Source organism: Dioscorea cayenensis, chromosome 5, assembly GCF_009730915.1.
Source record: "Dioscorea cayenensis subsp. rotundata cultivar TDr96_F1 chromosome 5, TDr96_F1_v2_PseudoChromosome.rev07_lg8_w22 25.fasta, whole genome shotgun sequence".
Taxonomy (NCBI): Eukaryota; Viridiplantae; Streptophyta; class Magnoliopsida; order Dioscoreales; family Dioscoreaceae; genus Dioscorea; species Dioscorea cayenensis.
The window spans coordinates 1,921,887-1,938,286 of NC_052475.1; the positions used below are offsets into that span (position 1 = coordinate 1,921,887).

Sequence of the window (16,400 nt, forward strand, 5' to 3'; positions counted from 1 at the left end):
TATTTAAATTGCTACAATATCATATGGTACAGTATTAAGCTTCTCAGTTCTCACAAGCCTTAGCGAGCCGAGTTATTTAAGGCTCAAGCTCGGCTTGATTATCTACTCAAGCTTGAAAATCAAGCTCGAACTTGATTCGTTTGGTTAATAAACGAGCATTTTTTGAGCTGAGCCTCGAGCAGCTTGGTTCGTTTGCAGCTAGACCTGTTCAAGGGCAGGACAACCCTCCTAAGCCCAAAGACCCATCCAAAAATTGGGAGAGTTTGGACAAATATATAAGTCCTGATGTCCTGGTCTTGACAAAAAAAAGAAGCCTATTTTAAAAAACGTGTTGGGTTTGATTTCATTATTAAAAGCCTGGCCCGGCTCGATCCGATCCGAATTATAAAATATATTTATTAATTAGTTTTGTATATACTTATATAATATATATTTATTATTGATTGCCATTAATTATAATGGTTTGTTATAATTGAATAAAGATTTGCATCTGGTATTTTAATTTTTAAGTGTTTTGTAGAATAATATTTGGTCATATTCAGATATTAATAATATTATTAATTTTTTTTATACTTTATATATTATTTGATGAAAAACTTATTTGTATGGACTTGGGCAAACCTTGGGTAAAGGTCTCATTAAATTTAAATGGGTTCTGGTAAGGATTAAATTTCAAATCTTCGAGCCTGACTAGGCTTGAACAAATTTGAATTTTAATAATTATGGACAAAATCCGATCTGAACCCGGCCTGGCCTGATCCACGGACACGTCTGTTTGCAGCCCTACGGGACCCCGGTAGTTCCTTTTTTTTATTTCCCATTTCCTCCGCTTTACTTTTTACTTTCTAAACTCGTCCAGCACCCCCACCAAGCAAGCCCAAAACCTGCCGGAGCGCTCATCGAGATGTATGAGTCCGATCACGTGGAGAAGCTGGAGGAGGCGACGGCGGTAGCGAGGAAGCAGCCGTTGCGGATATGGCGTCTGGATAGTTAGTTGATGTTGAACTGGATCGCAGCAAGGGAAGTGGTGCAACGGCCATCTTTGGCGGTGAAGGAGCTTGTTGAGAATAGCCTCTGCGCCGGTGCTACCTCCATATCCATCGTTGTTTAAGGATGGAGGACTCCAGCTCATCCAGGTTTCTGTTAACGGCCATAGCATCCGGGTATTTTTCCTCTCCTGTATATGATACCCCAAATGCCTTGCTTGCATTTGATTTTTTTTTTCCTTCACGACGTATCTGAGTGGTTCTTCTTATGATTTCTCCACGGAAGGACATTAATTTGGCCTTTCCCATTGTTTGCCATTATTAAATTTCAGCTTTTGCAACAATCAGAGCGATGGAGGTTAAAATTTTAGTTCCATTCTCGGAGGGAAGTGTCTTAGCGGTCCAGTAATTGCTGTTTCATATGACAAATTTATTAGTGGTGTCATATCATTATTATGGTTTAGGTTGATTGATAATTTGAACTTTGTATATAGTAAGATTGAAAATTAGTGCTTGGTGGCGCTCTAATTTACTAAGGAAATGTGGCCGAAGACTGTCCCTTTTAGTTGATAGAAAATTTGAACTTTCTATATAACAAGATTTTTATAGACAATAATCTTGTTTAATTTTAAGATTTTTCTCATATTTAACAAATAATATTTGGTTGGTTCCCTAACTTTTTTTCATTGGAACAGAAAGGCTGACGTTTAGTTGATAAAATAAGTGGAAAAATCACATCATAGATACTTAATATAGATCGTCTTGTACCCTCTTTGACACATGTAGAACTTGTCATTGGAAGTAATGGATATTGGATAGTTTTGTTTCAACGATGGTGCTTTTCATTAATGGTACGGCAACAGGTTTTTAAATACATTCTGCGCTTGGAAATTATGATTAGATATAGCTTCAGAAACTAAGTTGTGGAGTTGTAGACAAATTGTGTTAAACTTGAATTATCCTTCTGTAATTAATTCAAATCCAACCAGGAGAAGTTGGTTAAGTGCTGTGTTTTTTTAAGCAGGTAAAAATGAGAGCTAAATATGTGTGTTGATATTTAGAGTTGATGCGCACATAATCTAAATTAGAAAGAAGACCTGCATAAATAATGCATGCTTATATGATATTGATATATCTGAACTCATGTTAGGTATGACAGGACAAAGTCTTATTTTGCTTGTGGTATGATATAACATTTGCTTTGGAATGTCAAGATAATCCCAAGAAAGATTGTTGCCCTCAAATTTTTACCATAATATCCTTCAATCTCATCTGGAGTGGTGGCATTACATTCCTGCTAGTAATTTTTAGAACTCTGGTTAACTTAGATTTCTGCTGCATTTAGACAAGACAGATTCTCGGTCCCAAATTAAGAGATGGGTTAAGGACATAACATGTTCCAGCTATTATCATAAAATAATTTGTAGGTGATGTTAAACAATTTGAGTAGATCAAGATTGTTTGGCGGAAAGAATCTAACCTTTTTGCATGATATAACCAGGCAGCATTTACTGTACTGATTCATGGATCATTTAGCTGGAGCCTGGAGGATTAATCATTGCTAGTTATCTGTGAGCACAGGTTTAGTCATCATCTCTTAACAAGGCTTACGTTTATGGTGTTATTGTTCGGTGGAAAATTTTTTAGGAGTATTTTGAAATTTAAATGTTAAATTGCTGTCATTGTTGAGAATCAGAGGAATGGAGGCTAGAAATACTATTAATTGGTTGAGGAGCAAAGGCAAAATTTGCTTTTAGTTCTTGACTTTGTTTAGGTGTATAACAAGCACTAAAATAATTTATGTCTGTCCAGGCAACTGGCAAAGTTAATATATATATTGAAAAAAGGTGGAAACAATGTATGAAATAGATCCATTTTTTTTAGTGAGAAAGGAAATACTTGTTGTGAATACTTTTTTCAAGGTCTCAACCCATGTTGCTTCTCCATTATCCAAGGTTACCTGTTCTTTTTGCAAGCATTTATTTGTTAAATTTTGAAGTACTTTTGGCACTTTTAGAAAACCATGTTGATTTTTTGGACGCCTTCATTGATTCTTTCTTTCATCTATCTTTCAATTATTTCATCTACATGCATTGTGACAACATTATTGAAAAAAAATGAATCATTTATTTAATTAATCTTCTAATGTCGTCCATATTTTACTCATCAAGCCTTTGGGTTTTAAGGTTTTAATTGATTTCATTTAAAATTGTTTCGACTTGGTTTCCTTAGTGTGTTGCTTTGCCTCAAGATGTGAGATGTGAACAATTTTTCACTTTCAGATTTTTAGGTAATGTTTTTGGAAAGTCTTCTTGAAATATGGAAACAAAGTGTTAATTTAACATGTTAATTAGAAAAGGATTTATGTTTGCATGTGCAATAGTTTTTTGCTTGTGTATACCTCCATTTTTTTACTTTGCTAATAATTTTATGGGGGTTTTTGGATTCTGATAGGTTGGTTGAATGTGCAGAATTGAAGAGAGCTATAGAAATTGTGTATTCTGCAACTTTGCCAAAAGCTTCTAAACCATTCATTTATGTGTCTATTAACTTATCACCTGAAGATGTAGATATACATATACATCCAGCAAAGGGAGAGGTATCCTTGGTAACTCTTATGAAATAAATCAGCAAACTAACTTTATTCAAATGGTCCATCTTTCTTTTTGGTTTTGCTAAACATGCTTTTGAGTTCAAGATAGGTTTGCATTTACCCATATTAGTGGCTCTACACATCACTTCTTCAATTGCATGTCTAAATCTACCATCCAGATGGTAAATAGCTTAATTTTTACCTATTTGTATGAATGATCAGGTAAGCCTTTTGAATCAGGATGGTATTGCTGACAGGAGCCAGAACACAATAGAGTCCAAGTTGATGAGTGCTAACACTACAAGGACATTTCTATCTCAGATATGTTAATAGGTTTTGATTTATAAGTATTTAGCTGCCACTCTGTGTAATTTGCCCATTAAATTATATAATTTATTTTGTTAAATTTATTTAGGGTAATGTAGCATCATGTTGTTATAATTTATTTTGTTAAATTCATTTAGGGTAATGTAGCATCATGTTGTTTGTGTATTTGTGCGTCTGTGGTGGCTCTGTGTAAGGAGCTCCACTATATTAGAGAACTTACAATGATATGGGATAGGATAAGGCAAATAATATTTCAATTTTCTTTTGCAAGAAAAGTTCAAGAGAAAAAAAAGATCATTAACAAGTTCACTTTTTAGGGTCTTATTCTTCAGTTCATATTCTATTAGAATTTACTAGTTGCTTAGTTTATTTAATATAGTGGATTTACGATTTTACTAAAAATGATTTAGACTTGCAATCACTTGTCAATGTATGTCCCGATTATGCTCTCTATGAATAGAACCTTGACAGATCAAAACTGTCTCCATTAGCCTGCAAATATGTTTGACTCTAATGTCTACACCAGTAGGATGAATGTATTACATTATCATATGAAGCCTTCAATGGCTTTTGCCAAAAAAATCCAGAAGCATGTGCGTACTTTAAACCTTTCAGTTTTGGGATATTGTAAAAAACTGTACATGTAACAGCCTAGCTGATCACACTTTCTGCATTGTTTCTGCAGGAGATAGACATCTACTTTATGAATGTACTGAATGTGAGCTAATCCTGCTTAGCTTTCTTCATATGCTTCTCCTGCAGATCAATGATTAGATGTCAGTTGACATGTAGCCCAGGTAAGGCATGCATGACAGGGATAACTAAAACTAACTTATTGAATAAAGTATAAGTACCTAAACACTGTCGTTGTGCTATCATTGATAAAGAACATATTCATTGTGATTGAAGGGTTTCTTGGTGGGGTCGTCGCTGGTGGTGGTGGGGTGACCGGTCCTGGTGGTGGTGGGGTGACCGGTCCTGGTGATAGTGGGGTGACCGGTCCTGGTGGGGGTGACCGGTGCTGGTGGCAGGGGGGTGACCAGTGCTGGTGGCGGTTTGTGCCTTCGGAATAGAGTTTCAGCACATCTGGTGGCCAATGCTGTCACAAAAGCCATGACAGCAGCTTCACCAATCCTGGGACACAGACAATCATGTGCCCTGCGGTACATGACGTTTACAAGTATGGTTTTGTGCCCAAAAAGAGTGTCAACTGGTGCCTGTGGTGCAGCTTTTAGTTGACGCCGACGCCAGCGCCGCAAGTGAAATTTCGTAAATATAGCTGCAGCCACGGAAGCTGCTGACGTGACAGTGGATTTCACTGCAGCAAAGATTATCTTGTACCACGGTGCACCTGCCTGCGCCATGTGTTCTGTTTGAACAAACACAAAGAAATAGATAAGAGCATGGAGCGGCTAAACTATTACATTTGAACATCTGTGCTGTGTGTTTCAGCCAAAGATTGGTTGTGGTTAAGAAATATTGTCACCAACTCTCAAAGTTCCCTGCCAGGATCCTTGTGGGCAGAGGGCTGTAAGCTTGTATAGAATATTACTTATTCTGTGTTTCAGCCAAGAGCATCAGTAATATAGACAAAGAATTGGTGCTCCTGAACATTTGGCTCATGTTTGTGTAGTAGTGTTACAGGTGGTTTTCAGATTTGTCTAGTTTTTCTGTTTCTACTGATGCAGCTACTTTTGTCTGTTGAACAGCTTTCATTAGTTTTGGTACAGGATTTGGCTGGTTGTATGTCTTTTTGTTTTTTATGCAGTTATATTTTTTTCTATTGAATATTTTCAGTAGTGTAGCAGAATTTCTCATATTAGATTTATTTGATATATGTAATATAGGTTGTAAATGGTGGGGGTGTGTGCGTGCTGTTTGGCATATGTTATAGGGAGTTAATCATCAAATTTGTAACTACTAATTCAGATATAAATAAAATTTTAGAGGCACAAGATCTACAACATATATACATGTATATATATGTATACCAATAATGAAAAAGATCCAATAGAAGCAAGGCTGTGTCATTGCACCTTAGCAATCAGGGATTGCACTTGAGCTCGTATTGCCAGGGAGGAGTTCCTGATCAGAATACTAATGCAGCTCCAGGGAATTCCTGATCAGAATCATATTTTTAATTCAGTTTTTTTATTAAAAAAAAAAAAAAAGAAATAAGGGAAGAACTAATAAAGATTAAAAGCAAGCAATCATTGTCATAATTACTAATTTTAATGTTTAATAGCAGAAAGATTGACCAGAAGGAGAGTGACAACAACCATTAAAAAGAAGCTACCCTTATTTATCATCTATACAAACTTATAATCATATTAAAAGAATGAAAAAACTCATAGTGATTAAAACTAGGAAACTAAGAAAATAGAATCACAATAACAAGAATGATAATAACTTTTAAACGATCTAATCTTAAATATAATTAATACTAACTTGTAAAATAAAGAACTTAGACATTGATTCAGCAGTGCATGATTAACACTAAAAAGCTAAGAAAATATTTAACAAAGTAAACTTTTAATCATAATAAAAGAATGAAAGAACTGATCAGTGTGCTTCAAACTAAGAAAATAGAATCACAATAAGGAGAATAACAAGAACGTTTAAAGGAACTAATCTTATATATAATTAATACTAACTTTTAACAGAAAGAACTCATGAGAGGTTAATTCAGCAGTGATTAACACTAAGAAACCAAGAAAATAGAATCACAAGAACAACAATGACGACCATTAAAAAAGAAGCAAACCTTGTTTATCATCAATGCAAACCTTTAATCATATTAAATAATGAAAGAACTCAGTGTAAATAAAACTAAGAATATAGAATCACAATAACTAGAATGACAAGAACTAAGAAACTGATCTTGTTCATAATCAATATTAACATTGAATCAAAATAAATGATCAAAGAAGATGAAATACCTGTGATATTATTAAAACAAAGGAATCAAAGAAAGAATGGAAAAAACAGATGAACTGAATCCTAGAATGACAAGAACTAAGAAACTGATCTTGTTTATAATCAATATTAGCATTGAATCAAAATAAACGATCAAAGAAGATGAAATACCTGTGCTATTATTAAAACAAAGGAATCAAAGAAAGAATGGAAAAAACAGATGAACTGAATCCTAGAATGACAAGAACTAAGAAACTGATCTTGTTTATAATCAATATTAACATTGAATCAAAATAAACGATCAAAGAAGATGAAATACCTGTGATATAAACAAAGGAATCAAAGAAAGAATGGAAAAAACTAATGAACTGCACTTTTTAACTCACCTCAGAGGAGAGACAACATCTCGCTTTTGTCACTGTGCCAAAAAACGCTTTGAATATAAAGGTGCCGGATTTACAATTAACACCTTATATATTTATCTATTTCAATTTTATACTCGCCCACCGTGGTATTAAATGAGTTAAAAAAAAAGGCATTTAGCAAACTAAGAACATATTTAGTGGTTATATTATCCAAAAATTTGGTGCACATTTAACTTTTCCATTAAACTTTTATCTATTACATTATATCTCATAATGTTTATGCTATAATATATGGGAGTTTTAATCATTTCATTCATTATTTTAACTATTTACATTATAAATTTTATTAAAATATATATATATATATACATATTTATTAAAAATATTTCAATATTTAATAAAATAATTTGATAATATATTAAAAATTTATATTTGTAAAATACATTATTAAAATATTTTATAAAACTATAGGAATTATAATAAATTAATATATTATTATTTTAAATTTTTTATTTAATTTTTGTGTGGTACGAAAATGAAAACAATTTATCAAATTGATGAAGAAATAAAGTAACAACTTAATATAAATTAAGAGTACTAAAAATATTATATAATTAACATCATTAATAAAAATATATAAACACTCATTTTCATTTTCTACGGTATTTTTTCGACTGGTTCTATATGTTCTTCGATCTTTTCAATCTATGGTTGTGTGGAATAGGAGGGAAATCAAGAGTAAGAAAATAAACATGATCTATTGTATTTTGTTAATCGACATGAGAACATCAGTCAAATTTTTCGGGGTCCCTTGTAGGAATTGGGAGGGCAATTATTTCTACATTGAGTTGTTGACTTGCCATGCTTATATTAAAAAACTCCGGTCTCAAAAACATAAAATAAACATATGGAAAAACTTGGTTGATTTTAGATATTTGGATAAAAGTAAAGACAATTTTGCATATTTGGTGAGAAGAAAAAAATATGAAATTTTTTGAAAGTTATTAGAAAATTTTGGAGTTTAGGAAGATGGAGGAGTATTTTTATAGAGAGGAAAGATTCTATGCAACCCTCATACCAACTTAGTTTGTCTCTAATAAAAATTTGCCAAATTAGATATTATAGTTATGCTAGCCTATCTAATCACCCACTTACTCTAGCGATTAACTCAGTTTGGGAAGGCCCCTGCAAACATTTAAAATGAACTTAAAAAATCAATATAATGACAAAGTTAAAAATGATAAAAACAAAAATTACCTGCAAACTTTGCGAGCTTAATAATTAGATTAACGTGATCCAAGGAGAGAAGCTAGAGAGATTCTAAGAAGAGAAAAGATGGAAAGAAAGTTGGGGTGGTATACATGTTGGAAGGCTGAGTTTATTATTTCATTAGATTTAATTATTGACCTCTAGGGAATGCTTTGAAGGTCATTTAGATGCTTTCTATTTCTTTTAGTTGTTTGAATAGACACTTAAATTATATGACATTCCAGAGGCATCTTTGTTGTAGTTTTATATATACTGTATCATTCAGAAAATAACCATTAGGCAGGCCTGATTTTTTCCAAATTGTATTCAGAACACTTGTTTCTGTTTATTATATGCAAATAAATAGGCATTATAAAATACATACTTTTAGGTGTAAAAGAGTAGCAGGACTTTTGTTTGTGATCATCGAAACCACTGGGATGTATTATGCTGTCTTCGTTGTTTTCATCCTTGCTTTCGCAGTATGTACGCAATTGCATCACTTTGTTCCATTGTACAGCATCATGGCTTTCAAAAAGTTATCATAATGTTAGTTAGCTAGGGGAGACATGGTCTTAGCTGGGACTAATAGAAAAAAGAAATGAGCTATGATGCATTTGGTTTATGGAGACGATTGAAAATTACAAATTCCTCCTAAAATGCCACTAATAAGAACAATTGATGTAGTCATGATCATCAGTAGCTAGGCTCATGCTCATTGCGACGTTGAATTTATTTATTAATTACTATTATTAATTGTTTGAGAAAGATTTGTTAGCGGTAGTTGTTTCAAACTTGGAGAAAGATTTCATAGCATTCATCTCATAATTCAGTCCTAACATTCACAAACCAAGCTTGAAACAAAACCTGCTTGATCTTATTCATCTCCAAGTTTTTCCCTACAAGTAATCAACAGGGCTATCAATTCAGGGCTCATAATGCTTATTTCAATAATAAACAAGACAAACATGAAAGCTATAAAAAATGTGATGAACTATACATGGCGTTGAAAAACAAAAGCAACAAAGCACAACCAGACCCCACCGGAGTCACTATAAGAAGGCATGCATCTTCATCTCATCCAAAGCCATCCTCTGCACTTAAACCTTCAATCAAACAAATAATGGCAGCAAGATCAAAAACTCTCTCTCTGCTTGCATTATTCATTGGCATTCTCTGCCTATATTTCCCGGTGACAACAACAGCGGCAGTGGCAAAGTCAGGTGCAGCCGTCGATCTCCTCTACTTGACTCTCGTGGTATCATGATATCATCCCCTTCTTTTAAAGATTTTGAGCATCAAACAATGTGAAAAACACTAACAATGACATCAAATTAATCTGTTTGCAGTGGCCGGGGACATTCTGTTACTCAGGACAATGCTGCATGCCAACAACAGGGGAACCAGCTAACGATTTCTTGATTGAAGACCTGAAGACATTGGACCAAACTGGGCAGATCGTCCAGGACTGCAACTCAACATGCAGATTCTCTGTTAACAAGGACCCGGTCATACTCATGTCACTGAGCTTTTCCACTTCTTGTTTCTCTATACCCAAAAAAAAAAAGTGTTGAATGAAATATTTAGTTATGTATAATTTAAATACATTAATTGTTTTCTTGTTTTGCCAACCATGAACTGATGGAACTCCATGCTCTTCATAGATGCCGTCTTTAATCCCCTGACCTCTACTCAAACTGGTGTAACTTGAGCTGCCCATGCAATAACGAGCTCGCTAACTGGAACAACACCTGGTGCGCGTACGGTCAATGCTCACAACTCAACCAAACAGACTACTTCATAGCTGCGTTCAATATGACTGCAAAAGCCAACTTGCTCAATGCCTTTCAAGTTAACAACATTGTACCCTCAGCTTCCACCAGCTACAAGCTCCGAGACATCAATACCGCTCTCATGGCCAATCTCGGATTATCGACCCATATTGAGTGCGTCACAGTAACAGATGGGGCTTCAGAAAGGACGCTGCTCTCTAAGATAAACATCTGTATCTCTGCAGATGGCCTGAGTTTCATCAACTGCCCTTTTGACATCGAGAGTACATGTAACCGTGAACTGTTCTTCTATCCGTTCAACATTAACCAGCTCAATACTGATTGTGACTACAATTACGTCGGCTCTAGTGGCTTCATCAAGATGGCTAATGAGAAACACCTTGCTATGTGATAAACTTGCTGCTCCAGCAGTCTGCTTCCAGTGAAAATATGGCTAAATAAATGTAATCTAGTATCCTTACTAATCCATGCTTGGACTGTAGCACGAACTGGAGTTGAATGAGGATGAATGGCAATAAAAATCTTAATCAGTTATCTGTCAACAAAGAAACTGTGACTATCTGCAATTGAATTATATAGATGTCTTAAATAACAAACAGAGCTACCCACCTTAATTAGGAATTAAAATCAATGAAATGCTTACCTTACTCAAGGTTTCATTAGAAAAATGCGCAACAACAAACCACCCCACCCCCCCAAAACACCCACACACACACACAACAAAGAAGAGAACCAAGAAGGAATGAATGAATTGACGCAGCACTATTATTAATTCATGCCACATAAATCTCAAAATTTCCCTCTGGACAGCAAAACTAGAAGTGTTGAAATGTTTCCAAATTCTATTTTTCTAATATGAGTTTCTGCAAATATATTGAAGACAATATAATAAAGGGAAGTTTCAATTTAAGATTGCTAAGAAAAAGCTCCACTTACCACACATGATTTTCACTGCATATCAGATATGGCTGATTCTTCAGACAATCAGTATTTCTCGTACTGTCTTGAGAATTTTTCCCACTTTAGTGACAATTATGTTCAATATGACCACCTCGTCATCAGGCTGAAAATTCTGAGTAGAAAAGCTGCTTGCAAATATTTTTAAACCTAAAAACACCAGCAAAGTTGCAGCATAAATAACATTAAAAGACACCCAAAATGCTCACCAGGCTAACATCGGCTTCTTGACCCACCTTGAGTGCACCATTATTGGCCATTTGCAAAGAACTTCAATGCTTTACAAGATAAACATCTGTGTCTCTGCAAATGGCAAGTCCATCATCATCTGCACTATCACCAAGCCAACTACAAGTGGGGAGATTATGGTTCTTCCCATTTGGTCACACACGCAAACCATTTGGCAAGCACCACTGGCTTTGCCAGCCTCATCAAGATGCCTATTGAGTAAGACCTTGTAATGTGATAGACAGTTTCCAGCAGCCCATTTCTAGTGAAATTATGGCTAAATAAATGTAATATTATATCCTCACAAGTCTGTTGTGTCAATACAGCCCTGCATCAACTGAAGTTAATGAGGATGACTAGTGATTACCAATAAAATCCTGGCAAGTGATCTGCAAAAAAACTGGCTAAAAGGAAACCATAACTCTGCAATTTAATTAAGAAAAGGCACAATGGCCTAGATCTTAAATCAAAAGCCCAGAAACTAAAATTAATCAAGTTGCAGAAGGAAAGACAAAATCAAAAAAGCGCTTACCTTTACTCTCAAGACTGTATTATACAACAGCTGAAGAGAACACAAGGACACACAGATAGACCGCTTGCTTCATCCCTGCCAAAGAGCATGAAACATGGCAAGACTAAAAAAACCACATTGTCCAACCATATGAAAATCAATAAGAAATGAATTGGTAGCATTATCATGGCATGTAAGTCTCCAATTTCGCCTGGATAACAAAAATAAGTGTTTCAATTTCTCTTTTAATTCTGATATGAGCTTCCGAGCATATTTCGATAACAAAATTGTCAATTTCATTTGTATTAAAACATTTCCTAGCACAACTCGAGAGAAAACAAAGATTAGGGCCTCATAACATCATCAACTGGTGTTTCAGTGTGATATTGATAAGAAAAAGCTCCATTTACAGCACACAATTTCCACTGTATATCACATATGGCCGATTCTTCATGCTCCAATAATCATTATTTCCCAGACTGACCAAAGTATTTTCCTGCAATAGTAGCCAGCATGTTCAACATCACCACCTCGTCATCAAATTCTGACTTTTCGGCCAGGAGGCTCATGCACTTCCGGAGCAAACATCTGAGAGAAGCACTAGTCTCTGCATGGAGTGGATTATCCACTGACACACACAGTGCAAACAACCATTGACAGTCATTCTTTGAAAGAGACCTTGCAGTCTCAAGCATACTTATGATCTTTTGTAGTGTCGCAGCTCGAGAAACAACATCCATGCACAGAATCGCACTTACTGTAGGAGTACCCTCCGGCCATTGTTTGCCCTCGAATTTCTTGCAAGAATTCTGAGAAATTTCTGAATTGAAAAGTTGATTGCAAGGATTTTCTAGACCTGAAAATGCCTGGAAAGTTGCAGCATCAATAGCAGGAATATACACCAAGCAAGTCAAGAGGGAAGACCATGGATGAAAAAAATGATTTCTTATAAAGTTTAACACCATAATTCATTAATCAGCTATTATCTAACTAGCCGTTCTAGACAGAACAATAATCAAAATCAACGCATAACATATAATGTGGTGCACATTGGGCAGCACCAGGTCAAAAGCTAACTCGACATGGGGAAAGAACAGTGGTAACAAGTCAAGTCATCAAACCCTTGTATAAAGTAGCCAATTTCCTACTGCTAAGTTGTGGGACAGTCCATCAAACATAAGAAAAATGACATGTCAAAAGCCAACCAAGCAAAATAGTCCTCAGTTCTATTAAGACCAAAAAAATAAATCAGATTTTTATATAAGAACACATAGGGAAAAATAAAAAGCTATGCCAACCTGGACTTTGTTTTTTTCCTAAGTACTAAACAATGATATACAAAGCAAAGCGGCATTCTTTTTGAGATCAAGTCTTTTTACAAACTCTCCTGTATACATTTATCATGTAGTCTCATCGAAGTAAACCATGTAAAAAATTACCTTCCTAATCTCTAAAAATTCAGAGAGAAAAGCCTCCTCCCATTGTTTTGAAGGCAGTAAGTTTGGTGGACACTTTGCAATTTCAGGGATGTTGGGCATGTAATTTGTCTGTTCATTGCTAATCTTGTTTGGTTTAAGCTTAGCCACCTTCACCTTTGGAATTTGATTAGCTTCCCACCTATCAAATAGTTATATCAGCAACAGTTAAATACTTGTTTAACTATATTTTGACTGACAAATGTCATCATGAATAGATAATGGTCATCTTTCACTGATAATGGTTATTTATCTTTGCATAGTTGTGATTGAGTTCGGTCAAGTAAGAACATATACCAGAAAACTTAAAAGCAAGCCCCACTCTGGACTTCACAAAGAGAAACAAGCAATATAACACACACGCGCACACAAAATAACGACAACAACAACAACAACAATCATAAAATCTAAAATAACTCAAGCTAATTTACTTCAAAATTCTGAAACCACAAAAACATAAAAAGGCTTACCTAACACGTCTAAGATACTCCATACCATCTTGTGGAGAACCTGACTCAAAATCAGGTTCTCCTTCAACATAGAAGGCAGGTCTCTGAATGCTATCAGATTCACTATCACTGCTGTCATCATCATCTTCAAGCGTCTCTTCCACATCAATGCCGCTTGAGTTACCAGCCAAATAGTTATTAGCAAGATCATCAGTCTCATCCAATTCATCCAGACCAAGGCCAAAGTTTTCAGTGAGAACTTCAGCTGAAATATACAGCAAGTGAGCATAGTATCTCAGAATCATAATATTATCTCACAAAACTTTTGCATAGGGATAAATGGCCTTGGCATAATCTTATTCGTCTTGGCTATAATTAATAAAGGTTATATTGTAATGTTACATTCAAACCTTGATGCACCTTAGAGAGGAAAAAACAGAGAAACAAAGAAGAACTTTGCATAGTTACAATAACCACCTTATAAAAAGCCTCCATGGCAATAGCATCATTTAATCTGTGTCTAGCTTTGCAAATGGATCAATAAATCTTGCAAACAACACTTGCAACTCGATAATTCATCAAATTCACAACTTTTTAACTTAAAAGCAAGATCATAATCCCCATCCAGACACTAAATGCATAAAATAATAGATGGCACAAATGGTCATGGCTTGAAACAATGAAGCCTCTTTCAATTGCATTGGGTTTCCAAAACTCAAAAGCACCCATTTTCATGAGCACATGCTGAGAGTAAAGTATAAAATAACAACTAAAGGGGCTTCCTATTGATAATAATAGAGTCATAGTTATAAAAAAATCAGTAAGAAAACACATTAACATAACATATGACCCTTCGAGCTCTCATATGCAAACAAAACGTCATCAGAAAATAAAGAACACTACAAATCCAATCCAAGTTGTCCAAAATAAAAAGAAAAAAAAAGCACCTTGATCAATAATCTATGCAATGCAAAGAGCCATTCATATGAACATTGCCAAATTGATTGTCAATCAAAAGAAAAAGCATTACTTTTAGCAACTTCCAAAAACCAAATTCAATAGTAAACGTTGAGAATCCTACAAACAAGAACACAAAAACACCAGGCGAGAAGACAAGAGGAACAAAAACCAGTGCCCAAATTTAATCTTGGTTACTGGGAAAGAAAAGGACGTACAGAAGGTGATAGGAGGCTCCTTCTTCTTCGGCTTCCTCTGAGGCTGCTGTTTTGGGTGCCGGAGACAATCAAACTCGCCCGCGACAACTGATCCGAGACGTTGGTAAACCTCGTCCCACAACCGGCGCTGGTAATCGACGCCGGCGAACCTCAAAGACTCCAGCTCCGACCGTGAGTACCTCCTCTTCATCGGATTCGCTATGTCCTCTGAAAAACCCTCTTCCGATTCCATTGATGCTCTTTCCCTTTCTAATGAACACTTGCCAAACAAGAGAGACTCGTCCCAAAACCCTTTCTAATAAATAATTGGTGATTTATTTAAAAATAAAAAATCAATTTTTTATTTTAATTGGGTTTCTTTGCATATTACAATATCTGTAAATTCTCATTTAAAAGATTTTGTATAAATAAATGTGGTTAAAAATAATTTTAAAAAAAATTGCAAATAGAGAATAGTCTCACCTTAAAAAAAAAAGGGAATGGAATAATGAAAAAACTTGAACCTTCATAAAACTTTTGCAGTCCAGAATAGTTTTTCTAAATAACATGGATGTCAAGTTGACATTCATAATCTAAAAAAAAACTTAATTCTTATTCATCATCTAAACTCTAAATTTACACCACAAATCCCTAAATACTAAACCCTTGTAGGAGGGATTTGCGGTTTGCCATTTGAGTTTAGAGTTTAGTGTTTGATATTTAGAGGATTTAAAATTAAAAATTTTGGGTATTGGATTTTATAGTATTTTTAAAAGATGGATAAACCACTTCAATTAAAATAAAAACAACATACAAATCCCAACCACAAGAAATGGAACAAAATAGATACAAACCAACAATAAAAGCACAAAACGAGGCAAAACAACCGCCTCAACCATCCCCTATGAACTCAGCCTACTAGTCAGTATGCGAAGATAGCCCTGCATCCGGAATGGATGCTACAACCTGCTCCTCCCCCGTCGAGCTCAGAAACTCCAAACTGCGCCTGATGGTAGTAGAGTGCTCCTCCATCTTTGCTCTCGATCTGTCACTAACTGCAGAAAGCCAGGATAATAATATTCGATCAATCTTCACAATTAGAGCCTGAGCAGACATCATAATATCATTAAACATGCAGTCATTCCTAGCAAGCCAAAGATTCCACACAATCGCTTTCATCACTAAGACCCCTAACTCTCTACAGATTGGTCTGACAGATAATCTCCAAGCCCCCCAAACCAGATGAAGGCAATCTGGCAGATCCGGGAGACCGAGCAAACTATTGAAGTATCTCCACACCTGCTTTGCCAAGGGCACTACAAGAAGAGATGATCCACTGTCTCGGTCGCCGCATTGTACAAGACACAGGTCGCCGTCGGAAGGCGGTTACATTTTCTG

General features: G+C 35.2%; 3 protein-coding genes across 12 annotated transcripts; 2 read left to right on the forward strand and 1 right to left on the reverse strand.

Annotated features, from left to right (window-relative positions):
- The first annotated feature begins 787 nt into the window (after positions 1–787).
- On the forward strand, positions 788–4,866 carry LOC120260006 (DNA mismatch repair protein MLH1-like). Of its 10 annotated transcripts, none has more exons than XR_005536379.1 (5): positions 788–1,163; positions 2,488–3,585; positions 3,802–3,912; positions 4,592–4,703; positions 4,816–4,866. XR_005536379.1 is itself a non-coding variant. In XM_039267451.1 (5 exons), exons 1-4 carry the CDS (start codon positions 1,114–1,116, stop codon positions 4,631–4,633), a joined length of 345 nt encoding a protein of 114 aa, XP_039123385.1. In that variant the 5' UTR covers positions 791–1,113; the 3' UTR covers positions 4,634–4,703; positions 4,816–4,866. The 10 variants fall into 10 exon arrangements, 2 of the variants coding, with proteins under 2 accessions (XP_039123385.1, XP_039123386.1); XM_039267451.1 differs by having other exon boundaries at positions 791–1,163; positions 3,441–3,594; positions 3,802–3,900; XM_039267452.1 differs by having other exon boundaries at positions 792–1,163; positions 3,441–3,585; positions 3,802–3,900.
- A 4,554-nt stretch (positions 4,867–9,420) lies between these two features.
- LOC120262015 (extracellular ribonuclease LE-like) lies at positions 9,421–10,133 on the forward strand. The gene is made up of 3 exons (XM_039270049.1): positions 9,421–9,693; positions 9,785–9,943; positions 10,100–10,133. The coding sequence occupies exons 1-3, from the start codon at positions 9,436–9,438 to the stop codon at positions 10,118–10,120; spliced, it is 438 nt and encodes a 145-aa protein (XP_039125983.1). The 5' UTR covers positions 9,421–9,435; the 3' UTR covers positions 10,121–10,133.
- A 1,985-nt stretch (positions 10,134–12,118) lies between these two features.
- Positions 12,119–15,286, reverse strand: LOC120262016. The gene is made up of 4 exons (XM_039270050.1): positions 15,024–15,286; positions 13,870–14,113; positions 13,364–13,541; positions 12,119–12,790 (listed from the first exon to the last, which is right to left on the reverse strand). Exons 1-4 carry the CDS (start codon positions 15,253–15,255, stop codon positions 12,392–12,394), a joined length of 1,053 nt encoding a protein of 350 aa, XP_039125984.1. The 5' UTR covers positions 15,256–15,286; the 3' UTR covers positions 12,119–12,391.
- Between the last annotated feature and the right edge of the window lie 1,114 nt (positions 15,287–16,400).

Coding starts and splice junctions, on each gene's coding strand:
- LOC120260006 (XM_039267451.1), top strand. CDS start 1,114: ATGGAGGACTCCAGCTCATCCAGGTTTCTGTTAACGGCCATAGCATCC. Junction 1,164..3,440: donor TTAACGGCCATAGCATCCGG/GTATTTTTCCTC, acceptor GGATTCTGATAG/GTTGGTTGAATGTGCAGAAT. Junction 3,901..4,591: donor CAAGGACATTTCTATCTCAG/ATATGTTAATAG, acceptor TTGTTTCTGCAG/GAGATAGACATCTACTTTAT.
- LOC120262015 (XM_039270049.1), top strand. CDS start 9,436: ATGGCGTTGAAAAACAAAAGCAACAAAGCACAACCAGACCCCACCGGA. Junction 9,694..9,784: donor TCCTCTACTTGACTCTCGTG/GTATCATGATAT, acceptor ATCTGTTTGCAG/TGGCCGGGGACATTCTGTTA. Junction 9,944..10,099: donor TCTCTGTTAACAAGGACCCG/GTCATACTCATG, acceptor TGCTCTTCATAG/ATGCCGTCTTTAATCCCCTG.
- LOC120262016 (XM_039270050.1), bottom strand. CDS start 15,255: ATGGAATCGGAAGAGGGTTTTTCAGAGGACATAGCGAATCCGATGAAG. Junction 14,114..15,023: donor GGAGCCTCCTATCACCTTCT/GTACGTCCTTTT, acceptor TGTATATTTCAG/CTGAAGTTCTCACTGAAAAC. Junction 13,542..13,869: donor GAGTATCTTAGACGTGTTAG/GTAAGCCTTTTT, acceptor ACTATTTGATAG/GTGGGAAGCTAATCAAATTC.